Here is a 26,829-nt window from a genome sequence, read left to right as displayed (position 1 = left end):
AAAAAAACTGAAAAAAATATAAACAAATTTGAAAAGGATGTTTTTAGCACTTAGATTTGGAGCACAAGCTCAGAAATTTTTTGCTCAATTTTCAAAAACATTTAAAACTTTTATTTTTTCAATTTCAAACCTTTTTAAAAATTTATGCAAAAAGGAGCTTTACACATTGACATAGCTAATCTAATTTGCTAAATTAACCAAAAATTCAATAAATTTTATATGTCATTTCCAGAAGTGTGGTTTCAAAACATAGCAAAACTTAATAGAATGTATTCTTAACTTAAGGGGCTACATACATGTAAATCGGCAAAAATGTCAGAGGTTGGTTTGAGCACAAACTTAAACTTTTTTTAAATCTGTTTCAGGACATTGAAATATACATTTTCAACTATTAACAAAATAAATTTGAAGACATTTGGTTGTATCATTGCCGAGATATAACTATTTGAAGTTAGCATTTTCAAAAAACGGGTGCCACGATATCTCAAGACTGCACTAACCAAATCGGCTCAAAATTTTGGTGAAGACTCGTTAAACCAGTCCTGTGTGCATGACGAAGGCCGATTTTCAAAAAGTTTATTTTGAAAAAAGATAAAAATATTTTATGTTTTCCATATAAAAAATCGAATGTTTTCAATTTTTGTTTTTTTTTTAATGCAAAATTTCAAAATCGGGCTTCGTCATACACACGAGATATGTCTTGCGAGTCTTCACCCCAAATTTCAGCCAATTTGGTCCATCTCATCTCGAGATATCGTGAATCAACTCTGTGTTCAGAGAAAAACGCTCGCGAAATTTGACAGTTCGCTTTGCGCATGGCAAAATTTTCAGCTTAAACCGTATGTAACTTACTTCAATCATAAAATATCTTCACAAAACTTTCAGGAGTGATTGAAAATCATCTTTTAAGTAGATTTAATAAATTTTCTGAAATATGAAATTTTGTGATTTTCTACATGTATGTAACCCCTTAATACATATTTTACAATCGATTTTGCAAGTTTTTATTTTTTTATTTTAAGCAACAAGTTTTATTTTATCTTCTTATAAGGCTTTCTAGTCAGAAATTTACCACCCCATTCAAAGTATGTTTACATAGCAGCTGGGGGTTTGTTGGCATTAGATTTGCTATTTCTTTTTAGTAAATGTTTTTGTTTTGTCAGGCGACTTCTAGCTGGTTTATTTTGACAGACCGCCCGATATATCAGCCAACAAATTTCGCAGGACTTTGACTGCTTGTGCTCGAATATTGTTTGCATCAGGACACTGTGACGAGGAGATCGTTATTTTTGGGTTAAATTGTATTTTTTACACTGGGCCTAGAAAGCTTTATTGTGGGCAAATGCTTCGAACAAAATTTACATTAATTGTATCTATTTTTTTTTGAATTTGCTTATTTGTTTCTTCTTCTATTGTTTATAAACATATCTGGAGTTTTTTTTTAAAAAAAGGTCCAATAAAACAAATTTTTAGTTTTTGGAAATTTGGTTTATTAAACATTTAAAAAAAAATCTAGATATATAGGCAATTTACTCAACCTTAAAAAAAACTCAAAAAAAAGTTGGAGGTTGTTTCTCAAAAATGATAAATATATTCATAATGTATATTAAGGGTGCACAGCAATCAAGAAAGTTGGAAGGAGTGGCCGTGGCTGACTGGTTACGGTGTTCGCTTTATAAGCGAATGATCCTGGGTTCGATTCCCATCTGCTCCCAACGAGAAAGTATAGGAAATATAAATCTTGAAACTCTGAACATGAACGAAAAATCAAAGTCGCTCGAGTCGGGGTTCGATCCCCCGTCCTTTGGATTGGTAAGCAAAAAAAATGCTAACCACTAGGCCATCGCGACTTGGTGAGCTATGACTGGAATTAGGAATACTGTTACCACCATCAACTATATACGCGCTGGGTCCTTGTCCATTTGACAAGGGTTCGGAAGTTCTAAATAACGTTTGAATCCGATTGGTCCAAACGTTCTTCAGGGCGGGCTTGTCGACAAAGCTGAAGTACCTCGCGCTCGGCTAGCCAGCGTAGAAATGGGTCACCGAAGCTCGGCAGAGCTAACACCTTCCAAATGCCTATGCGAGTTATTTGCATGTATAGAATGAGAGCTAAAAATACATGGAAACAACTCAATTTGTAAGAAGCGACCGCGTGGTCCCGTTTGGTTGGTTGCACACACACACACACACACAGCAATCAAGAAAGTTGGTGTCTTCTTATTCCAAAATTGACGAACTTTCGGATCCAATCCTGTAACAAACTTATTGTAAAAATATGTATTAAACCTTTGTTGTATGTAATGTTGCAGACAGTGGTTTAGAGGACTAATCAAAAAAGATAACGATAGTTCCTATAATTTGGAAGATATTTACTAGAGATGGTCTTTTTTGAGCGAACCGTTCTTATGAACCGGCTCAAGCTAAAGAACGAATGAGCGACCGCTCAAAAAAAATGAGCGGCGGTTCATTTTGTGAACCGGTTCTTTTCAAAGAACCGTCCAATCAAAGAGCGAGCCAAAGAACGAACCGAACGAGAGCGAATGAGCGAGAGCGAATGAACGGAAAGAACGAACGGAGCGCTTGATAAGCGTCGCTCGCGCCGGCGTCGACGTCGTCGAACGGCGTCGTTTTCGCTCACTCTTTCGTTATTTCGCTCTCGCTCATTCGCTCTCGTTCGGTTCGGTCTTCCACGCGCTGGTGGTGACGGTGCTGTTGAGAAAAGAAGGGGAAACTAGGTTCTCACCGGTCGCCTCATGTTCCAACATTATGGCGCACTTTATGCTTGTTGCTAGCCTGTGTCGGGGCGCCTGTGATTTTGAATCAGCTGACTGCCGCCAGATGTTGCATGATCTCATTATGTTAATATCGATAGATTTCTCAAATGTTATGTACATGAAGTTGTTACACGCATTCGAACATAATTAGTTTGCTAGTGTTCGCGACGACAAATAAGTTTTCGGAGGATCTTTAGCAAACGCTTTTTTAAGCAGTGTAGCTCGAAGCTGAAATGTGTATCGGTGTCAGCGTGACATTGTCAACGTGACCGATCTTACTAAAGGCTTTTTGCTGGGTCGCGTTTGGGCGATGATCCGAGGGGCACGGTCGGCGCAGTCAGCGCAGTCGGCACAGTGTGCTCGCAACAGCTAGTTTAAGGTTTTAATCCATGTATTGGACCGTTTATTATTTAAAATGTAATTTACCACAGCACATCACACAAACTTGGTACTCTTTTGTGGTAATTGTTCAATAGATTTATTAAGGCATTTTTCAGATCTTTTTTGACGCTTGTTTTGATCATTCATTTGCTGTCATGAATAAAAGTTGTTCTTATTAAACAAAAAACTGCATTTCAAGACTAATTTATTAGGTGCAGCAAAACGCTACCTCAAATATGCATGTTACTGAACACCAAATTAAATCTTTTGTTTTATAAAATAATGGGAAGATAATGATCAAAACGATAATTCAGCTAACTTTTCATAACATTTTACTTTTTACGATTAAAAGCAATAATTTGGTTAAAAATATTCACTTCTGAAAAAAAAAACTCAAGTTTGTTTATCTCTCTATGAAAAAAGTTTTCGATATGTGTGGATTTCAGAGATCAATGTTTTTCTCCTTTTTCATATAAAACGTTTATATTTGAAATGCTTTCCAAAAAAGGATAAAGCAAATCGACGGTTTTCTATGTTTTATGGACGATCTCCAATCTGTTCAGAATAAGTGCGATGAAAACATATATTTTTGAATTATCAATCAACAAAAATCATACGAAGTGTGACACTCATGCACACTCCATTGGTCGTTTGAAAAAAAAATCTAAATATCTTGGGCAGATGTTTCAGTTCATTCCAGTCTATTTTCTGACTTTGAGCGAAATGAGCGGATGAGCCGTTCAAAAGAGCCGCTCATTTAAATGAGCGAACGAAAATGAGCGGCTCACAGAAATGAGCGGTTTTGCCCACCACTAATATTTACTAAAATGCGTGTTACAAAATGATTGATGTGCAACGTTAACCCTCTACTGCCCAATTTTTTTTCGAAAATATTCATTTTTCCCGTGTTCAGGAGGTCGTTTTGAGCAACTTTTGTTCTCCGAAAAACTTTACTTCTCCTGTTTTATTTTTAGTATTAAAATTTGCATTTAACTCGTTCAGTTTATGTTTGTTTTTAGTAGTATTTGGCCTATTCTACCACCTAATATAATATAACATTTTGCCTATCTAATTTTTTCACGTTTTTGCAGCTACTTTTTCAATTTTTTGCATGTTTTTCACATTTTCTCCTATAGAATGGCATCATCATCACTTAAATTGCAAAAAAAAAAAATGCGTAGATGCATAGTCTGGGGTACTACAAAAAATACTGTATACTTCTTTTTACTGAAAATATAAAAAAAATGTTAGTAAAAACACAGCCAAAGTTAACCCCTAAAAAAATGACATTTTTAAAAACATTGGCAAAGTCACATAAAACAAGTTAAAATTTCAACCCTGAAATTTTCTAATATTTTATGAGTTCTTCTTTCCAATGCTTGGAAAATTGATTTTTGGCGATTTTATAGATCGAAGCCCATCTAAAGGCGGGGTAGGTTGTAGAGGGTTAACACACTTCAAAAATTCGACTTCATATCGAATTTTGTTGATGAGCTTACAATTTAAAAAAAACTTATACACTCAAAACCCGATGGTTTTACACGACCTGTTGTCAAACGAACGGGGTCACTTTTTAGTTTGAGACCCCTTTTACACGGAGTTCACACACACTATCAAACGTTTGTTTTGACAGTGTGCGTGAGCGCCGTGTAAACAGTGACACTTTGTTCGATTTTTAACTGCTCTAAAACTGATGTCCCTATCCAGAATATTTGACTTCGTTTTGACGAACCAATGATACAGAGTTGCTTCTCGAAATTTCGTGGATATCTGCTCAGTTTTATAAATTCTTATAAAATATCTAAAATATTTTCGCAACAATTAAAATGCTTCAGGAAATGTCTGCTTCGATATTTAAAAGCCTTTCATTGTTAACCACTCGGAAGCCTGACCCTTGTCAAGTCATGTAACATCAATTTTCAACGGTACTTAGCAGACCGCACTATCTAGAAAAACCTCACCAAATTGTCTATCGTGCTGTAACCACTCTGGACAACGACAGTGCCGTAGTAAAACTGCATTGCGTGTCTACACTGTCTAGTCCCGGCGAGGCACTTGAAAGAACCGCCTAGACATGGAACGTCGTCACCGACGTCAATGGAAACGTACACGTGAGTTCGACGATGCACTCGGAATAAATAAAGGGATCCAGGTGAATTCAAGTTGTCTCACAGAACCAATATTTGCCAACTGGGCTGGGTGAATCAAAGTCCTATTTGAACGGTCGATGATCTAATCGTCGACAAAGTTCCTAAAACTGATCCGTTCGAGTTGGAAACTGTTTGATCAGCAGGATGTTTGCCGCAAACAAAGGGTTGATTGATTTTCGCCAAGATCAAACAGTTGCTACCTGATAGGTATACCGCGCAGACTTGTGATAATCACTTTGATGGTGGAATTTAAATAATAACCGGTTTGTTATGACCGGCTTGCCCGCAATGCGTAAAGTTCATTTCAGGGTACAAAGTCCACTGCATGACCTGTTGCGAGAACGAAAAGTGTCTTGCTGGAGAAGTAGTTATCAGTTAACCCTTAATTACAGAGTAGGAGGAAGGAAGCACGGGCAGGTATCTGATCCAACGTGTCTGATCCGTAATTAGGAGTCGCGACGCGACTAGGGCAATAAACCACTTAATCTTAATTGGTGTAGCGGGTTCTGAATATCTCTTTTACATCTGGAACGGTTGTTCCACTAAACTCAACTGCTCACGTTTTAGCCACTCCGCTATTACGCCACAGCTGCGACATTGAATTCGGCACTTTACGTGCGTCGCTTTCAAGTTCACGTTTTACGATCACCGCAAGTGGTACCGCTGCAAAAAAAAGCAATCCAACTAATCGTAAATATCATTTCTCCCCACCTCTGATCCACAGCAAAATGAGCTGGGCAATTCGGCGATTGCTGCGCGGGGCCATGCACCTGTTCAGCTTGTTCGTCGTTCCGTACGCGTGGGCCGTCAGTGCCCGGATTCGGCACAAGAAGCTTCCGGCGATCGAGAACCCACTGCTGCAGATACCGGCCGTTACGCTGGCGGCCAAGATCCGAACTGGGCAGCTCAAGAGCGAGGACGTCGTTGGGGCGTACATCGAGCGCTGTCGGCAGGTCAATCCGATACTGAACGCGATCGTCGAGGATCGCTTTGAACAGGCACTGGAGGACGCTAGGAGGATCGATCGTGAGGTTGCGCAAGGGTTGAAGAGCGCTGAACAGATGGCAAGGGAGACGCCCATTTTGGGAGTGCCAATCACGATCAAGGAGAGCTTAGCGGTACAGGGAATGAGCAATACTGGGGGACGGAAGTTGAAGAACAAGCGGATTGCGCAGAAGGACGCTCCGGTGGTGGCGCAGGTGAGGAAGAATGGAGGAGTGATCCTGTTGGTCAGCAATACCCCGGAATTGTGCATGTGCTGGGAGACGTACAACAAGTGTACTGGTTTGACGAAGAATCCCTACAACCAGCAGCGAACCGTCGGCGGATCTTCAGGGGGTGAAGCAGCGTTGATCAGTTCGGCTGCTTCGCTGATCGGAGTAACGACGGACATTGCCGGATCTTCACGACTACCCGCTGCCTTCGTCGGAGTCTTTGGTCACAAACCTTCACCCTTTGCGGTGTCCCCCTACGGTCACAACCCATCCTGCGAGGATGAATCCTGGGGTAACTTTTTCACTCCGGGCGCCATGTGCCGTTACGCTGAAGATCTCCCGCTGCTCTTACGAGCCATGCACGACCCAGAAGGAACCCCACTAACCCTGGACTCCCCAGTTAACCTAACCGAACTCAAATACTACTACATGGACAACGACGGCCCAACGGGACTCACCCAGCCAATCGAGCCCGACATCAAGGCCGCGATCGCCGGTGTCGTGAACCACTTCAACGCCCAAAAGGTCAAGCTAAAACGGCTCATCTGGTCCCTGGACATCTCCATGTGCAAAATGCTCCGCATGAAAGACATCGAAACCATCTACACCCAGCAAAAGGACGGCGCCCCAAACGCCACAATCGGCAAGGAGCTCCTTAAGTACCTCTTCGGCTGCTCCGATTCCGACCTTCCCTCCGTCGTGATCGGCCCCATGCAGCACATCATCCAGAACTACATCCCCAACTCGCGGCTCGCCTTCCTCGACGAACAAACCGAGCTGCTGCGCAAAGACTTCACCGACCTGCTCGGCACCAACGGTGTCTTCATTTACCCCATCTTCCCGAACACAGCCCACCGCCACTTTGAAATCTTCCACAAACTGGTCGACACAAGCTACATGATGGTGTTCAACACCCTCGGACTTCCGGCCGCGTCCTGCATGGTCGGCATGGACCGGAACAAGCTGCCGATTGGCGTGCAGGTAAGCATTGACATATCCTGAATCGCTAACCAGAACTAACAGTACTTATCTCTGCAGATCGTCGCCAGTCCCGGCCAGGATCACCTGATTCTCGCGGTAGCCAAAGAGTTGGAGCGAAAGTACGGCGGATGGGTGCCGCCGCCGATGGAGAAGTAAGGAAGCACTACGCGGGATGTGTAGTGCACTCTTTAAAGTACTCTAGTGATAGGTTGTAACAGAGTGTGATTGAAACCGTGCAAGACGGAACGGAACGTTAGGCTATGCAGCGAGGTGTTTAAGTTAAAGCTACCACGTTAGGTTATTGTTGTCGACAAATAAATGATTTTGGAGAAGTTTTATGCTACAAAAGAAGTCGTATCAATGATTTTTTGAAGAAAGCTCTCGACTCATCTCAGTTACGGACTTCACATTTGAGCAAATTGTAGCAACTTACTACGTAACTAGTTGAAACTCATACCGTCTTTCCGCTTTTTGTTGGTAAAAGATGTACGTAGCAAATTTTTGAAAGGACCATCCATCAAAAACAAAAAGGATAATCCATGTGAAGTGAAAATTATGTATCGCTGTATCTAACTAGCTTAGTCTCGTCACGCATCCGTTGTTGTCAGCAAGATATTTTCGTTGTTACGTTTTGACGCTCCACTCCTCCGTTTGGTTGTACACTCAAAGAAAAGGTTGCACAACAATTTGTTCACCGTTGACGATCCAGGCATTCGTTGACCTTCTATGTCCTTATGTTTACATTCGGCCACCAGAATGATTCACGCATGAGTATCTTAGTTGATCCGCAACCATGTTGTTCGGCTATGTTTACAGCAGTGTGACGAAGTTTCCTTGGGAAAATGACGAACCGAGACATGAAATTTCTTTTTCAGGGTGTTCGCGTGTTGTTTTTTATCCTCGCATCCACTGCTCAGTGCTTGATTTTCATTCCGCTGATTGTTAAGGAAGTTGCAAGAACCAAAATTTTTAAAAGCTTTTAAAACGGAAAGAGATGCTAGAAATCTGTAACGGAAAGTAATGATGTTGTTCAGCGTTCCGACGAGATGTTGTACTCTAGACGCTTGACGTTGAAATCCGTGATTGGGAAATTCAATGTTTCTTCCTGCTGAAAAGTCTGCCAAACAAAAAACATCAAAACAACCGAAAGTAAATGACAACACGTACGCTTTCTTCGTTTGTTTTTTTTTATCGTTCACACATTGGATCACAGCGACGACTACGACTACAGAGACTAGAGAGAATACTTTATTCACCGAAATAAACACGAATACCACCTGTAAAAAGTTAAGTCTTACATTGCATTTGGGACTGTTGACAGTTTCTGCCACGATACGTTTGGGATGATTGACGACGGTGACGACGACTACTAGGACTAATCAAGATTTTCTTTTTGCGTTCGCCGAAATCAGCGGCTGGTTGTTACAATATCGATCTTTATTTGCATTCCAAGGGGGGTTGTGGTGTTGGTGGTTGTTGTGCCACTTGAAAACGGCTAGCAGGCCGCCAAGCCTGACCGTGAGCGTGCCGATCCACAGAGTTTGTCGTCGGTTATACTGTTGCTGTTCTGGTTGTTTCCTTCTACGTTTCGCCGGCGGAGGCCGCACCAATCACGTGAGAATCGTATCGTCTAGCTCTTCTTCTTTGCCGACGGGCTGCAGGACGACCTTGCGCAGGACCTTGCTGACGACTTCGGCGAGGGAGTCACGGGCACCGGGCTCGAGCAGGGCGATGCACTTTTGGTGCATTTCGTCGCCTTCGCGTAACCGCAGCACGTAGACGAGGGCGATCTCGGAGTTGGACTTGACATAGCCGTTCTTTTCCTTGGTGCCGTTGACGAGCATGGGGATGACGAGGCGAAGATATTCCGGGGCTGTGGTATCGGCGGGGACGGTTTTCGCCAGGTAGATGCAGGTCTTGGCGAGCAGTTGTTTGACTTCGTTGCTGACGTGGTTCATGGACTTGACGAACGGGCCGATGATGGGTTGGGGGAGTTTGGCGCCTTCGGTGCTCATGCCATGCTGGAGCAGGTAGCCGGCTGATCGTACGCCGTTCAGGGCTACGGGGATCTTGTCGGATGCGAGCGATGAGACGATGGTTTTGCACACTTTAGTTTCGTACTTGTCGATGAAGATGGCCGCGGGGAATTCTTTGAGTGCGACGAAGAGTGCCGCCGTACGTCCATGTCGGAGGGCCGCGTCTTCGCCGTAGTCTTCGTTGAGCAGGTGCGTGTTCAGGGCATCGTCGAGCTGATCTGGGTTGAGCCATCGGCAGAGGGCACCAAAGCAACCAGCGGCAGCTGTTCGTGTAATGTCCTCCGAGTGGCCCAGCATCCCGGAAAGCGTCGCGTAGATCTGCTTCTTCAACGGGTCGGTCATTTTGTCCCCGGCTGGTGTGATGATGCCACGCAACGCTTGAAGCATGGTTTCCCGCACGGTAGAGTCGTCCACGTTTTTGATACCGTTGTGCATCTCCACAAACAGCGGGTCCGGACGGGTGTGGATCACAATCAGTTCGGCAAGGGCGTGGCCGGCCTTGATGCGGACGATCCTGTTGGGGTCGTGCAGCGCCTTCAGGAATGTCGTCTGCAGCTGGGGCAAGAACTGCTTCAGCATGATTCCGACCTTGTGCAGCAGGATGGCGAGCGTTTCCAGAACTGCGGCCTTGACTCCGGCGTTGAACCGATCGCCGAGGATACGGATGAGGGGACCGGTGATGTGCACGACCGAGGGTTGCAGCGAAGCTGGGGACGTCAGCTGAATGACTTCGCCCAAGCCCTGGGCGGCGTTTTCCTTCTCTTCGGGCAGACCGTTCAGGATTGCTTCACGGAACACTGGCAGTAGCGGGGTGATGCCCTTGGGTAGGCAGAATCCGGGCAGTTCGGCGCCCTTGAGGTCGCTACTGGCGAATTTGACCGCTTGGCGGACGTCAGTGACGTGGGCGATTTGCTGAGCCGAGTCCAGGGTCTTTATGACGGCGTTGAGAGCATCCCAGGAGCGCTGCAGAACGTCACGATCGGAGTCTGCCAGCAGACGGAGCAGACCACGGAGAAGTTGTGGCACGTACTGCGAGTAGTCGCCTGGGGAGTGGGTGCAGAAAGCGCAGAGAAGGGTTGCGGCGGCCTTACGGGTTTCCGGGTTGGTTGATTTCGTCGACTCCATGACGGTGTCCATGATGGTGCGGACGCCGACTTCGTCGCTGACTGATAGGATGACGGCCTGGCAGTATTCCAACTCTTGGGCTTCTTCGGGGGTTCCTTGGGCAGTGGCCAGGGCGGTCATCAGGGCCGGCAAAATCTTGGGAAGGTACTTGGTGAGGGCTTCTCCGGCGACGGACGCCAGGATCGAGAGGGCCTTCGTGTTGACCGGGTTCGCGGTGAGTTGTGGGATAAGATACGGAAGGACGACGCGAGATTTGATGGCCATAACTTGGCGGAGACCGTCCAGCGTCCATTCGGCCACGTCCGGATCCGGATCGGAGAGGCTTTCCAACATTGACGGAAGGATGTCGTCCAGGGCACGCGATCCGACAGTAGTGTGCAGCGAATCGAACGTCTTCGCGGCAGCTTGACGAACCTCCGGAAGAGGATCGGCCAGAGCCTTCCGGACCGTGGGCACCAAACTATTCACGAAGGTCAGCACCATGTCGCGGGACGTCGAAGCCATGATCTCCGACAGTCCAATACAAACTCCCTGCCGTTGATCGGCCTGGTCCGAGTTCAAGCCACGCTCCAGAATGGGAATGATCTCCGGCAGGACTCGTTCGCCGAGCTTTCGCACCAAATCTCCGAGCGTTCGCGCCGCAACCTGTCGCTTATCGTAGCTCGTACTCGCCAAACATCCCAGCAACAAGCTGAACAACGTCGGCAGAATCTCTCGCAACGTACGCGGCGTATTCGTCACCACGACCTTCCACACGTGCAACGCCGCCTGTCGGACCATCAACGAAACGTCGCTACGACCCATGTACAGTCCTGCGAGCACCCGATTACGCCGCTCCGCTCCCAAACTCCTAATAATCGCCTTGTGACTCTGCTCCGTACCAAAGTTGTCGTCCTCCGAAGCAGTCTGCGTGGTCATCTTGCCCGAAACTCCAGAAATCTTGTACAGCAAATCTCCCAACAGCTGCACCGAACTGTACCGAATTCTCCAGTTATCATCAAACAATCCCTTCTCCAACTCCGGCAACAACAGCGCAATCGCCGACTCGGCATACAAGTTCACAATCCGCTGACCAGCCTTCAACGCCGTATCTCTCACGTACTCGTTCTCATCCGCCAACGCCTTCAAAATCGGATTAATGATCTGGCCAATGTAAGGCGTAAAGTCATTCGGAAACGCACTCGGCATATAAATGAACATCATAATGTAACCGTCCTTCACGTGCGGCGCAATATCCGTCCTCTCCGCCGTCGCGATAATCTCCGGCATCAGCTTGTGCAACTTCTCCACGCCCAAGCCCCCAACAACCTCCGACAATCCCTGCGCCGCGCCCGACCGATCAACGCTGCTACTCTCCGACGTGAGCGTCTGCATCAACCACGGCAGCAGATCCTCGAACGAAGACTCGCCCATCCCCTTGACCATTGCCCCCAGCGCACGCGACGAAACGGCACGCACCTCCGGCACCGGATCCAGCAGCGACGTCTTCAACCCCGGAATAATGTTCGGCAAATAGGGCGTCAGGTCCTTCTGGTCCGTCAGCGAGTACATGTTGCCGATGATCTGTGCCGCCATCTTGCGCGTCTCCGTCGAGCGGTCCATGAAGGCACGCTGCACGACGGGCATGATCAGCGCCAGCGACGGAGCGTCGATAAAGTGGACGAACTTGGTCTCGAGCAGGCTCTGCAGGCAGTGGGACGTCTTGTTGGAGGGGTTCTCGAGGGCTTTCAGCAGCACCGGGACGATGGCTTGGATCTCCGGGTTCTTGATGACGCTGCCGATGACCTTGAGGGCGTCGGCGCCCGCTTCCTGGACCTGTAAGAATTAAAAAAAAAGGAAATTTAAAAAATTCGGGAATTCTAAATTTAGAATAAACAAAATTTAAAACTTTAGACAATGTCAACTTTTAAAATTAAAAAATCTAATATTCATAAACTGACTGATCCTTAAATTCTTAAATTCTTAAATTCTTAAATTCTTAAATTCTTAATTTCTTGAATTCTTGAATTCTTAAATTCTTAAATTCTTAAATTCTTAAATTCTTAAATTCTTAAATTCTTAAATTCTTAAATTCTTAAATTCTTGAATTCATAAATTCTTAAATTCTCAAATTGCTAAATTCTTAATTTCTTAAATTATTAAATTCTTAAATCATTAAATTCTTAAATTCTTAAATTCTTAAATTCTTAAATTCTTAAATTCTTAAATTCTTAAATTCTTAAATTCTTAAATTCTTAAATTCTTAAATTCTTAAATTTTTAAATTCTTAAATTCTTAAATTCTTAATGTCTTAAATTCTTAATGTCTTAAATTCTTAAATTCTTAATGTCTTAAATTCTTAAATTCTTAATGTCTTAAATTCTTAAATTCTTAAATTCTAAAATTCTAAAATTCCTAAATTCTTAAATTCTTAAATTCTTAAATTCTTAAATTCTTAAATTCGTAAATTCGTAAATTCTTAAATTCTTAAATTCTTAAATTCTTAAATTCTTAAATTCTTGAATTCTTAAATTCTTAAATTCTTAAATTCTTAAATTCTTAAATTCTTAAATTCTTAAATTCTTAAATTCTTAAATTCTTAAATTCTTAAATTCTTAAATTCTTAAATTCTTAAATTCTTAAATTCTTAAATTCTTAAATTCTTAAATTCTTAAATTCTTAAATTCTTAAATTCTTAAATTCATAAATTCTTAAATTCTTAAATTCTTAAATTCTTAAATTCTTAAATTCTTAAATTCTTAAATTCTTAAATTCTTCAATTCTTCAATTCTTAAATTCTTAAATTCTTATATTCTTCAATTCTTAAATTCTTAAATTCTTAAATTCTTAAATTTTTAAATTTTTAAATTCTTAAATTCTTAAATTCTTAAATTCTTAAATTCTTAAATTCTTAAATTCTTAAATTCTTAAATTCTTAAATTCTTAAATTCTTAAATTCTTAAATTCTTAAATTCTTAAATTCTTAAATTCTTAAATTCTTAAATTCTTAAATTCTTAAATTCTTAAATTCTTAAATTCTTAAATTCTTAAATTCTTAAATTCTTAAATTCTTAAATTCTTAAATTCTTAAATTCTTAAATTCTTAAATTCTTAAATTCTTAAATTCTTAAATTCTTAAATTCTTAAATTCTTAAATTCTTAAATTCTTAAATTCTTAAATTCTTAAATTCTTAAATTCTTAAATTCTTAAATTCTTAAATTCTTAAATTCTTAAATTCTTAAATTCTTAAATTTTAAATTTTAAATTCTTAAATTCTTAAATTCTTAAATTCTTAAATTCTTAAATTCTTAAATTCTTAAATTCTTAAATTCTTAAATTCTTAAATTCTTAAATTCTTAAATTCTTAAATTCTTAAATTCTTAAATTCTTAAATTCTTAAATTCTTAAATTCTTAAATTCTTAAATTCTTAAATTCTTAAATTCTTAAATTCTTAAATTCTTAAATTCTTAAATTCTTAAATTCTTAAATTCTTAAATTCTTAAATTCTTAAATTCTTAAATTCTTAAATTCTTAAATTCTTAAATTCTTAAATTCTTAAATTCTTAAATTCTTAAATTCTTAAATTCTTAAATTCATAAATTATTAAATTCTTAAATTCCTCAATTCCTCAATTCTTAAATTCTTAAACTCTTAAACTCTTAAACTCTTAAATTCTTAAATTCTTAAATTTTTAAATTCTTAAATTCTTAAATTCTTAAATTCTTAAATTCTTAAATTCTTAAATTCTTAAATTCTTAAATTCTTAAATTCTTAAATTCTTAAATTCTTAAATTTTTAAATTCTTAAATTCTTAAATTCTTAAATTCTTAAATTCTTAAATTCTTAAATTCTTAAATTCTTAAATTCTTAAATTCTTAAATTCTTAAATTCTTAAATTCTTAAATTCTTAAATTCTTAAATTCTTAAATTCTTAAATTTTAAATTCTTAAATTCTTAAATTCTTAAATTCTTAAATTCTTAAATTCTTAAATTCTTAAATTCTTAAATTTAAATTCTTAAATTCTTAAATTCTTAAATTCTTAAATTCTTAAATTCTTAAATTCTTAAATTCTTAAATTCTTAAATTCTTAAATTCTTAAATTCTTAAATTCTTAAATTCTTAAATTCTTAAATTCTTAAATTCTTAAATTCTTAAATTCTTAAATTCTTAAATTCTTAAATTCTTAAATTCTTAAATTCTTAAATTCTTAAATTCTTAAATTCATAAATTATTAAATTCTTAAATTCCTCAATTCCTCAATTCTTAAATTCTTAAACTCTTAAACTCTTAAACTCTTAAATTCTTAAATTCTTAAATTTTAAATTCTTAAATTCTTAAATTCTTAAATTCTTAAATTCTTAAATTTTTAAATTCTTAAATTCTTAAATTCTTAAATTCTTAAATTCTTAAATTCTTAAATTCTTAAATTCTTAAATTCTTAAATTCTTAAATTCTTAAATTCTTAAATTCTTAAATTCTTAAATTCTTAAATTCTTAAATTCTTAAATTCTTAAATTCTTAAATTCTTAAATTCTTAAATTCTTAAATTCTTAAATTCTTAAATTCTTAAATTCTTAAATTCTTAAATTCTTAAATTCTTAAATTCTTAAATTCATAAATTCTTAAATTCTTAAATTCTTAAATTCTTAAATTCTTTAATTCTTAAATTCTTAAATTCTTAAATTCTTAAATTCTTAAATTCTTAAATTCTTAAATTCTTAAATTCTTAAATTCTTAAATTCTTAAATTCTTAAATTCTTAAATTCTTAAATTCTTAAATTCTTAAATTCTTAAATTCTTAAATTCTTAAATTCTTAAATTCTTAAATTCTTAAATTCTTAAATTCTTAAATTCTTAAATTCTTAAATTCTTAAATTCTTAAATTCTTAAATTCTTAAATTCTTAAATTCTTAAATTCTTAAATTCTTAAATTCTTAAATTCTTAAATTCTTAAATTCTTAAATTCTTAAATTCTTAAATCTTAAATTCTTAAATTCTTAAATTCTTAAATTCTTAAATTCTTAAATCTTAAATTCTTAAATTCTTAAATTCTTAAATTCTTAAATTCTTAAATTCTTAAATTCTTAAATTCTTAAATTCTTAAATTCTTAAATTCTTAAATTCTTAAATTCTTAAATTCTTAAATTCTTAAATTCTTAAATTCTTAAATTTAAATTCTTAAATTCTTAAATTCTTAAATTCTTAAATTCTTAAATTCTTAAATTCTTAAATTCTTAAATTCTTAAATTCTTAAATTCTTAAATTCTTAAATTCTTAAATTCTTAAATTCTTAAATTCTTAAATTCTTAAATTCTTAAATTCTTAAATTCTTAAATTCTTAAATTCTTAAATTCTTAAATTCTTAAATTCTTAAATTCTTAAATTCTTAAATTCTTAAATTCTTAAATTCTTAAATTCTTAAATTCTTAAATTCTTAAATTCTTAAATTCTTAAATTCTTAAATTCTTAAATTCTTAAATTCTTAAATTCTTAAATTCTTAAATTCTTAAATTCTTAAATTCTTAAATTCTTAAATTCTTAAATTCTTAAATTCTTAAATTCTTAAATTCTTAAATTCTTAAATTCTTAAATTCTTAAATTCTTAAATTCTTAAATTCTTAAATTCTTAAATTCTTAAATTCTTAAATTCTTAAATTCTTAAATTCTTAAATTCTTAAATTCTTAAATTCTTAAATTCTTAAATTCTTAAATTCTTAAATTCTTAAATTCTTAAATTCTTAAATTCTTAAATTCCTCAATTCTTAAATTTAATTTTTAATTTATTTTTCATTTTTGTCAAATTTTTTTATTTCTTTTTTTAATCTGCGAATTTTTAGTTTTTTGAACTTTGAAATGTTTTATTCAATCTTTGAATCTTTCTTTTTTAAACTTTTGTCTTTAAATATTTTTTTAATTCAAATATGAAAAAAAAAATTTGGAATTTAAAAAAAGTTGGCGAACTTGAACTTAAAAAAAAATCCATTTCTAAATCAATTTATTTCATAATTTTTAAACATTTGAGTTTAAGAATTTTGAAATCATTTTTTTTAAGCTAATTCCTAAATTTTAATAATTTGTTTTCTTTTTGTTAATTGTTTAAGTTTATAAATGTACAATTTTGAAATTTTTGCCTTATTTGAATGTTTAATTTTTTTTTTTATTCTGCAAAGTTTGAATTTTTCGAACTTTGAAATGTATTGTTGAATTTCGGCACCTTTGAGTTTTTGAATTATGAAATTTTCAAATTTCTTTATTTAATCTGCAATTTTTAAGTTTTTTTAACTTTGAAATGTATTACTCAATTTTCGAATCTTTTTATTTAAAAACTTATGAACTTTTGTGTTTTAAATATTTTATTTTTTGGAATTAAAACAAAATTAGTTAGCGAACTTGAACTTAGTTATCTGAATTTTAAATTTCTTAAATTAATATAGATTTATAACATTTTCAAAAAATCGAATTCCTGAATTTTAATAATTTGTTTGAAAGTTCGAACGTTATTTGTTTAATTTATGAATTTCAAATTTTAGAACTTTTAATTTTTTTTATGTTGACATTTTGGAACTTTTGAATTTTTAAACTTAAATTATTCTATTTATTCTTCGAATTTTGTATTTTTTAAACTTTGAATTGCATTGTTGAATTTTTGAACCTTTGAGTTTTTGAATTATTTAAATTTCAAATTTCCTAAATTATTTTTTTAATCTTGAAACTTTGAAATGCATTGATCAATTTTTGACTTTTTTCATTTTAAAACTTTTGAATTTTACAGTTTTGAATATTTAAATTCTTGAATTTTCAAGTTTCTAAATTTGCGATTTTTTTTTGAACTGTGAAATGTTTTGTTTAATTTTTGAATATTTTTTTTTAAATTTAAAAATGTTTGTATTTTTGAATTTCGGAATCTTTTGCCAGAAAAATAAATGATTATTTCCCTTTCCTTGACCGACTCACCTTAATGTGCGAATCTCCCAGCACTTCCATCAGCTTGGGCACGATGCTGGGCAGACAGGACGAAAGCTGCTTCGGCGCACAGAACGCCATCGCTCCGAGCAGCTCCACCGAAGCCGTCTTCGTCCGCCACGAATCCTCATCGAGGGCGTTCAACAGCGACGGCAGCACCAGTTTCACTCCGTGCGCTGACAGTTTGGCCATTACGGTTTTGGCACACTCGTCGGCGGCCTCCCGGACGTACGAGGACGAATCGCCGAAGCACTGGAGCAGATGGGGCAGGACGTGCACGATGTACGGTTCGAAGAGCCGTCCGAGGGTTGAGCAGAGCATTTCGAAGGCGAAGAGGGCGCCCTCGCGGCACTTGAAGTTCTTCTTGTCCTGGATGTGCTTGGTGAGTTTGGTCATGATGTCGAGCTGTTTGAGCGAGAGGATGCCGAGGCCTTTGACGATGCCGGCGATTCCGTAGGCGGCACCGCGGCGAACGCCGTACTTTTCGGACTTGATGAGCTGTTGCATGAGTTTGTTGACCATTTGGGGGGCTTGCTCTTTGACGGAGGGGATCAGGTGGGGGATGCAGTTGGCGACCGATTCCTGGACTTGCTGGGATGGGGTTGAGAGGGCGGTTAGGAGGCGGTTGACGATGGGTTGGATGCGGGCGTCATCACGGTCGAGATGGCGAGCGAGGGAACCCATCAGGATGACCACGGCTTGGCGGATGTTGTCGTAGTCGCTGTTGTTCGGGGCTTTGTCGAGGAACTCTTCGAAGGTTGGAAGGAGGTACGAGACGCTCTCCTTGCCGTGGTGTTCTACGATGGCCAGGGATGCGGCGAGCATTTCTTTGTGGACGATTTCTTCGCGATCGCGGAGCCCGGTGGCGACCATGAACTGGGTGAGGGTGTTGACCAGGTCGGCGGTTAGGAAGGAGGCACACTGACTCAGGGCGACTGCAACTCCACGGCGGGGGCCCCACGGATCGATGGCGGGTTCGATTTCGCGATCGAATTGATCGAGTTTGGCCGGGATCATGGTTAGCTTTTCCTGGTAGATTTCGAGCAGCTGCTCGACGATGCTGTCGATGATGGAGGAATCTTCGGCGAGAATCGACACGAGGGCGAACGAGGCCGCCTTTTGGATGCACGGTTCCGGATGGATGATGTCCTTCATCAGCTCGTCCGCCATCACGATCGGTACTTCGAACTCGCCCTGCGTCCAGACGTGCTCCGCTAGGAGTTTTGTCTCCTCGCAGACGTCGTGTTTGGCGACCCACAAGCGGCGGGTCAGTCGCAGTCCCAGCTCGTAGTCGTCCGCGATCGACGGCAGGACCTTGATCATGATGGCCAATGCACGCAGCGCCACGTCTCGGACGGCACCCAGCTCATCCTGCAGCGCCACCAGCAGAACCTCAATCTCCCGATGCTCGGCCTTGGCCGTGTACTCACTTCCGGAACTACTCTCCGCCACGTCCAACAACGCGGCCACCGCTTGCGTCTGCACACGACCTCGATGGTTCTGAATCAACCTCAGCAACAGCTTGATCATCTCCAGCCGCGGCATGTACCTCGGATGGTACAGATCTTCAAAGTCCTGCCCGTCAACGGTGTCTCCCTTGAGCTGCGCGTGGTACGCAATGATCTGAATCCCGTTGATCAGCATACTCTCGTCCTTCTCAGCCTCGTTCAGCACCAACGCCCGCTTCAAAAACTCGAACGTATAGCTGAACGCCGGCGCATTCAACAGATAGTTCTTCGATCCGTCCTCCTCAATGTGCACGTTGTACTTGTCAATCGTCTCGTCGTAAACCGACACCAAAATGTCACTAATCAACTCCACCAAGTTCGCCGTACACCAACTCTCCTCCAAGTCACAATGCGGCTTGCTCAACCGAATCGTCGCGATCGCCACATCCCGACCAATCTCGCCCAGTCCACTCTCAACCCCGAAGCACGTGTCCATCAGCCGCAGGTACAACTTCACCATACTCGGCGCAGCCAACGGCGACGAAAACACGCGCAGAATCGCCGGCAGCAGCGTCGGGAAGAACAGCGACAGCTGCCGCGGGGTTCCCTTGATGGCGCCCTCGATCTGCGAAATCAGCGTCGTAATGATGTCCGCCAGTTCACGCAGGCGTGCCTTGATGGCGCGTTCCTTTTCCGTCTGCTTCTCAATCGCTTCCTTCTGCTTCGGGGTCAGCTGGGGCGGTTTCGATTTGCCCTCCTTGCGGCGCTTCTCCTCGATCTCGCGGCGCAGCGCGAGCTCCTCGACCTGTTCCTTGTAGCTGTACGCCTTGTTCTCCCTCTTCAGATGCGCCGTATTCGTTTGCTCGTCCGAGTTCGGAATGACACTCTTGTCGTACAACTCCCCGTCCGGCGTCAAGTACGTAAAGTACTCCTCGTCCGTGACGTTGCCCATCCTCGCGTTGTTCAAGTGATCCGTCACGTTCTTCACCAGCACGGGCAGGATAACCTCCGGACTGATGGCCGACAGCGTCGCGAGCGTATTTTCGTACATCGGCGTCGCCTTGTACTTGTTGAAGAACACCTCCTTGATGTGGGCGGCGTTCATCGAGATAAAGTACTTGCCGTCCAGCTCGAACCGTCGCAGGATCGATTCCCACAGGTCGGATTGAACGGAGACGGTGGCGGGGTGGTGAGCGGGGAGCAGGGCGTTCAGGGCGATCGTTTGTGCGTCGGCACTGCCGATGTTGGCGATCGTGGTCGCGGCCACGATGGTTTCGACGATGGCTTGCGCCGGGACGACGCCTTCTTCCTGTTCACCCTCGTTGAGGATCTTCGTGGTTTCGACAAAGTTGGTTAGTTCTTGGAACAGACTCTTGGCCAGCGTGATGCCGTTCGAGCTGTTGACGATCCGCTCCAAACGCGGCAAGCAGTACTTGCGCACCTTCTTGTGGTGGGAGTTCACACAGTAGACGACAGCCTTGTACAAAGCTTCCACTTCGCCCTTGACGTTGTCCAAGTGGTTCAACAGCAGCTTCTCGCACATCAACATAACGTAACAGAGCGTTTCCCCCGCCGTATTCGCCAAAAACTTGTCCCCCAGAAACACCTTCTTGTTCATGTCCAACACCACGTTCCAAAAGTCCTTCAACGCATCGCTAACGACGGCGTTCGTCAGCAGAATGATACAAGCCGCCCCGAGCCCCTCGGAAACGGCCGGCGTCTGGGTCGGATTCTGCGCCGCTTTCTCCACAATCTTCCCGAGGGCCGCCGTATAGTCCGTCCCACTTGGCAACTTCCCGTTCTCCAAACACGCCAGGAACCACTGCAGATAGCTCGTCCTCAGCACCTGTGCCTTCGCTTCCAGCCCCTTCTTGAAGGTTTGCACGATCTTGGCGGGAATTTCCCCCCGGAAGTTGACCGACCAGAAGCCGAACATTTCCAGCGCGTGGCAGAGCACCTTTTCCTGCTGTTCGGTTTCCAGCGCCTTGGTGAACAGATCTGTCACCAACGGCATCAGCGACTGGATGTCCTCGGAGGAGATGCGGTTGTTGCTGAGGTTGCCGGCGCCCTGAACAAGAAAAAAAACAAAAATTAAATTAAAAACATACATATCCTGCCATAAACTCGACTCACCTGCAGCAAATTTATCCTCAGCTCCACCACCGTAATCTTCCCGCCCGAACCGTTGAACACCGCAAACACCTCCTTGAGCAGCGCCTCGATCGCCTTCACCCCCGCACACTTCATGGCGATCTGCTTGAGCGACTCGACCGCCTCCTGGCGCGTCGTTTCGTCCTTCGAGGCAAGATTCGCGACCAGCGTCTTGCCCAGGTCGTACGCAAAGTCACTAATGTCCACCGGAATCTCACTCACGATCGCCCCGACCGCCCGCAGAATCACTTCCGGCGAACGCAGCATCGACCGCTGCAACGCCGGCAGGACCGTCGCCTTGAAGTCGTCCTTCGTGATGGCGGCCAGGACGATCGCACTGCCGCGGATGTCGCTGGCGTGCGGCTTCGTCTTGACCGTGATCAGTCCCTTCACGACGTGGTCCAACAGCTTGGCCTTGTTCTGCTCCAGCAGGGTCAGATTGTCGAACTCGGTCTTGCAGTAGGTCAAAATCGCCGACAGAAACAGAATGACCGCGCTCGAAGGTTCCGCCGCGATCAACTTCTCGAAGTAAACCTTCTCCAGGTCTTCCTTCTTGGCGAAGAACTCCCTCACGAAGCTGTACGCCTTGTCGGAGATCTTCTGGATCCCCGAGGTCAACGAGAGCTGGTACAGCGCCGCCTGGTTCTCGATCAGCTTGGGGAACTCCTTCTTCCCGACGGCCGTCTCGCGATCACCGTGGAGCGCCACCAGATTCGCCCATCCCAGTGCCAACACCGCAGCCTGGGCGCCCTTTAGCGGCGGGGCGGCGACCAGGTCCTTGGTGACCAGCGCTTTGAGCACGTTGTTAAAGTGCTCGTACGCCAGGTCCGCGTGGTTCTGCAGCAGCGCAACGATCAGATCCCGAACGAGGGCCTGCGAGGCGGGATCCTTGTACTTGGTCAGCGTCGTGCCGATCACCTTGCAGATGCCGCGCACGATGGTGGCGTTGATGCCTGGGGCGGGGAGGGAGAAAAAGAAAGGTTTACGTTTACGGTTTACGCACAACGGGTTTTTTAGCTTATTCACTACACTCAAACCCCGATGGTTTGACACCAACTGTTGTCAAACGAACGGGGTCACTTTGTAGTTTGACACCCCTTTTACACGGAGTTCACACACACTACCAAACGTTTGTTTTGATAGTTTGCGTGAGCGCCGTGTAAAAAGTGACAGTTCGTCACTTTTTAGTTTGACTTCGACCAACCAACGGGGTACAAACTAAAAAAGTGTAAAAATTGTAAAAACCATTCTGACTTTCAAAAATTTAATTTTTGCTCCGTTTTTGGAAAACTGCGTTTCTCTGTGTCAAATTTAAAAAGTCTGTGTTTGTCTGTGCATCACAAAATGTTTGTACACAACTTCAAAAGTCTGTAAAACACTGACAAATCTGTGTACCTGGCATCCCTGTTGGAGATCATGACATGATATGCGCGCTCAGTCACCATTCAACGATCCAGAGGGAAAAGCCATAAGGGACCATACATAAACCACGTGGACACTTTAGAGGGGGAGGGGGCATGGCGGTTGTCCACGCGGGGGCGCGTCACCCCCATAAACCACGTGGACACTTTTTTTTTAATTTAAGAATTTGAGAATTTAAGAATTTATGAAATTAAGAATTGAAGAATTTAAGAATTTAAGAATTTAAGATTTTAAAATTTTAAAAATTTAAGAATCTAAGAATTTAAGAATTTAAGAACTTATGAACTTAAGAATTGAAAAATTTAAAAATTTAAGAATTTAAGATTTTGAGAATTTCACAATTTAAGAATTTAAGAACTTATGAACTTTAGAATTGAAGAATCTAAGAATTTAAGAATTTATGAATTTAAGAATTTAAGAATTCAAGAATTTAAGAATTTAAGAATTTGAGAATTTAAGATTTTAAGATTTTAAGAATTTAAGAATTTAAGAATTTAAGAATGTAAGAATGTAAGAATTTAAGAATTTAAGAATTTAAGAATTTAAGAATTTAAGAATTTAAGAATTTAAGAATTTAAGAATTTAAGAATTTAAGAATTTAAGAATTTAAGAATTTAAGAATTTAAGAATTTAAGAATTTAAGAATTTAAGAATTTAAGAATTTAAGTATATAAGTATTTAAGAATTTAAGAATTTAAGAATTTGAGAATTTAAGAATTTAAGAATTAAAAAATTTAAGAATTTAAGAATTAAAAAATTTAAGAATTTAAGAATTTAAGAATTTAAGAATTTAAGAATTTAAGAATTTAAGAATTTAACAATTTAAGTATTTAAGAATTTAAGAATTTAAGAATTTGAGAATTTAAGAATTTAAGAATTAAAAAATTTAAGAATTTAAGAATTAAAAAATTTAAGAATTTAAGAATTTAAAAATTTAAGAATTTAAGAATTGAAGAATTTTGAGAATTTAAGAATTTTAGAATTTAAGAAATGAGGAATTTAAAAATTTAAGAATTTAAGAATTAAAGAATTTAAGAATTTTAGAATTTGAGAATTGAAGATTTTAAGAATTTTAGAATTTTAGAATTGTAGAATTTTAGAGTTTAATAATTTATAATTTGTATAATTTAATAATTTTTTCGATTTTTTTTTCAATTATTAATCTTTATATCCGTAGTAACAGTTCAATAGAGCGAATCTTCGTTTGCAAACAAGCAGTCTATCCCTTTTGCTTAAGTGACAGGTTACGTAAAGTAAGAGGGGAAAAGACTGCTTGTTTCCAAACGCAGATTCGCCCTATTGAACTGTGTGTACCATACCATACCATTCAGCTTAGAACACCATACGCGGTGACTACAACTCGCCAGTCTCCTCAATCTGATTTCCCCATCGTGCACGCTGTGCTCCTGCTCTTCGGCCTGTGCCGCCATCCGGTCGCGCGCGGTCAAAGAGCATCCTGACAGGATGGTCTTCTTCCATCCTCGCGACATGGCCGGCCCACCTGAGCCTCCAGATTCTCGCCGGGGTGACGATGGTTGGTTCTCCCAGCAGCGCGTGCAGTTCGAGGTTCATGCGCCTTCTCCACTCGTTCTGAGCTGTACGTACGCCACCGTAGATCGTTCGCAGCACCTTCCGTTCGAAAACTCCAAGGGCTCGTTCGTCCTCTTGCCGCAGCGTCCAGGTCTCATGGCCATAGAGGGCAACCGGTCTAATCAGTGTCTTGTACAGGGTCAGCTTCGTGGCGCGTTGCACTCGATCAGATGTCAAGGTTTTCCGTAATCCAAAGTAGGCGCGATTCGCGGAGTGGATACGAGTCCGGATCTCGAAGCTGGTGTCGTTGTCGGCCGTTACCAGCGATCCCAAGTACACGAATTCGCTCACCTCCTCTAGCACATCGCCATCCACAGCTAAAAGGGTGAGTCTTGGGGGGTCAACGTCCTTTGAGCCCCTCCCTCTCATGTACATTGTCTTCGTCGTATTCATGGCCAATCCAATTCGTCATGCTTGCGTCTTTAAGGCGGTGTAAACCTTTCACCGTCTCTAGGTCTCTCGCTATAATATCAATGTCGTCCACATAAGCAAAAAGTTGGAATGTCCCGCTCTTCGCACAACTCCCTCAAGTCCGATGTTAAACAGCGCATTGGATAAGCCGTCACCTTGTCGTAACCCTTGGTGCGATTGGAAGGGGTCCGCTAGCTCCCCTGCCACTCGCACGTGACACATCACACGATCCAAGGTAGCCTTGATCAGCCGAGTCAGTTAGTCCGGAAATCCGTTCTCGTGCATGATCTGCCATAGCTGTTCTCGGTCGACTGTATCGTATACGCTGCCTTGAAATCGATGAAGATGTGATGTGTGGGCACGTTGTACTCACGGCATTTCTCGAGGATCTGCCGGAGCGCGAAAATTTGGTCCGTGGTAGCCCGAGCGCCAGTAAACCCCGCTTACGTACATCCGTGCGTACGGTGTCAGCAGACGGCAGAGGAGTCCAGCTTATCGCCCTTTTTGTAGATGGGACACACGACACCATCCATCCATTCTTCTGGTAGTTTCTCCTCCCTCCAGATCTTAGAAATCACCAAGTGGATCGCCCTCGCCAACTGCTCTCCTCCATATTTGAAGAGCTCACCGGGTAACCGATCTTTACCGGCGGCCCTGTGGTTCTTCAGCTGTCTGATCTCCTTCTTCAGCGGCACTGCCGATGGCCGAGCATATTCTGCTCCATTCATCGTTGAGCAAGGCAGCGCCGAGTTCCTCCTCCGTTGGCAGGCTCGCTTACAGCTGCTGCCCGTAGTGCTGAGCCGCAGCCGTGTCCTGCAGCCGCTCGGTGTTGAACGGCGGTGGGAGCCGGCTCCGTCGTTGACAGTCGCTTGCACCCACCAGGTAGTGGTCCGAGTGGATGTCCGCACCGCGGTACGTGCGGATGTTCCGTATGTCCGAGATGAATCGGCCGTCGATGAGGTCGTGGTCGATTTGTGTTTTTATTCGTTGGTTAGGCGATGTCCAGGTGACTTTGTGGATGTCTTTCCGGGGGAAGAATGTGCTCCGTACCACCATACCGCGGGAGGCTGCGAAGTTGATGCACCGCTGGCCGTTGTCGTTGGTGACGGTGTGCAGGCTGTTCGGCCCGATCACCTGCTTGTACATCTCCTCCCTTCCTATGCGGGCGTTCATATCTCCGATGACGATCTTGACGTCCCTCTGCGGGCAGCTGTCGAACTTCTGCTCCAGCTTCGCGTAGAACGCTTCCTTCTCGGCATCGGATGCTTCCTCGTGTGGGCAATGTACGTTGAAGATGTGATAGTTGAAGAAACGGTCTTTAATCCTCAACCTACACATCCGGTCGTCGATCGGCACCCAATCTAGCACACGACTCCGAACTGCTGCTACAGATATTTTAAATTCTTAAATTGAATTGGAATTTTATAAATTTATTTCCTAAATTTTTATGGTATTGATTTTTTTTAATTTTGTTACAGAATTTCTGTAAAAATTTGAGATTATTCAAAATCAGATAATAATTCACAAGCTCAACACTGTTTCCCACAGTGATGCAATTGCGGCGGCGTCGCACTCCAACTATCATCACCGTTCGCACTCTCCTCCATTAAAAATTTCACAACTTGTCGATTGTTTTGGGGTGGGGATTCTGAGCTTGTCCCGTCCCGTCTCCCTTCCCGGCGCGACAAAACAAAGTGAGGTTACACACAGCTGCTGGCCTGGCTGCCACTTTCCCCAGATCTTCGAGCAAACTTCACCCAACTCAAACCAACTCACCCGGGTTCGGCAGCACGGCGGTCACATTGCGAAACAGTTCCGGCCGTTCCTCGACGGGGACGTTCAGCACCCGGTTCGGCAGGTCCTTGAGGGCCTTTGCAAGCTGGAAAGGCGAAGGAAATTTCAATAAAAATCACCGCCCTTCGGAGTGCAAACGGTCACCGACGGTGCCGCCACCGGTTGGGCACGGAACCCGGGCCGGAACTTACCTCAGCATCTGCCATTTTTCCGGCGGCGACAAGATTTTTTACTCCGCGATATTCGATCTGCAGTCGCACGGGGATTTTGCACAAGAAGGAAGAGAACACGGCGCGATGCAAAAACTTGACAACTCGGCAAACGACTGACTGATGCGAGTTTGACGTTTCGAGTGCGCCGTGATTTGTGCCCAGTGAGTGGGAAAAGTTAGGGAGGAGCGGAGG

General features: G+C 41.6%; 2 protein-coding genes across 4 annotated transcripts in view; one reads left to right on the top strand and one right to left on the bottom strand.

Moving 5' to 3' along the window:
• Positions 1-7,851, top strand: part of LOC6032564 (fatty-acid amide hydrolase 2-B) — a 37,435-nt gene extending 29,584 nt beyond the window's left edge. For 2 of the 3 annotated variants that reach the window (XM_038262980.1, XM_038262983.1), the window contains exons 2-3: positions 6,033-7,503; positions 7,561-7,835. In XM_038262980.1, coding sequence (XP_038118908.1) covers positions 6,037-7,503; positions 7,561-7,659 — 1,566 coding nt within the window. In that variant the 5' untranslated portion in view covers positions 6,033-6,036 and the 3' untranslated portion in view covers positions 7,660-7,835. Of the gene's footprint in view, positions 1-6,032; positions 7,504-7,560 lie in introns of all 3 variants that reach the window. The other variant, XM_001843088.2, reaches the window with a different exon arrangement.
• Positions 7,852-8,676: 825 nt separating this feature from the next.
• Positions 8,677-26,775, bottom strand: LOC6032566 (eIF-2-alpha kinase activator GCN1). The gene is made up of 5 exons (XM_038266233.1): positions 26,617-26,775; positions 26,408-26,510; positions 21,191-22,161; positions 17,601-21,125; positions 8,677-12,479 (listed from the first exon to the last, which is right to left on the bottom strand). The coding sequence occupies exons 1-5, from the start codon at positions 26,629-26,631 to the stop codon at positions 9,114-9,116; spliced, it is 7,980 nt and encodes a 2,659-aa protein (XP_038122161.1). The 5' UTR covers positions 26,632-26,775; the 3' UTR covers positions 8,677-9,113.
• Positions 26,776-26,829: the final 54 nt, after the last annotated feature.

The sequence above is a fragment of the Culex quinquefasciatus genome, chromosome 3, assembly GCF_015732765.1.
Source record: "Culex quinquefasciatus strain JHB chromosome 3, VPISU_Cqui_1.0_pri_paternal, whole genome shotgun sequence".
Classification (NCBI taxonomy): domain Eukaryota; kingdom Metazoa; phylum Arthropoda; class Insecta; order Diptera; family Culicidae; genus Culex; species Culex quinquefasciatus.
This window is presented reverse-complemented; position numbering and strand designations above follow the sequence as displayed.

Coding starts and splice junctions, on each gene's coding strand:
- LOC6032566 (XM_038266233.1), bottom strand. Junction 22,162..26,407: donor CGCCGTGCTGCCGAACCCGG/GTGAGTTGGTTT, acceptor TCCCCGCCCCAG/GCATCAACGCCACCATCGTG. Junction 12,480..17,600: donor TGGGAGATTCGCACATTAAG/GTGAGTCGGTCA, acceptor TAATTCTTACAG/GTCCAGGAAGCGGGCGCCGA.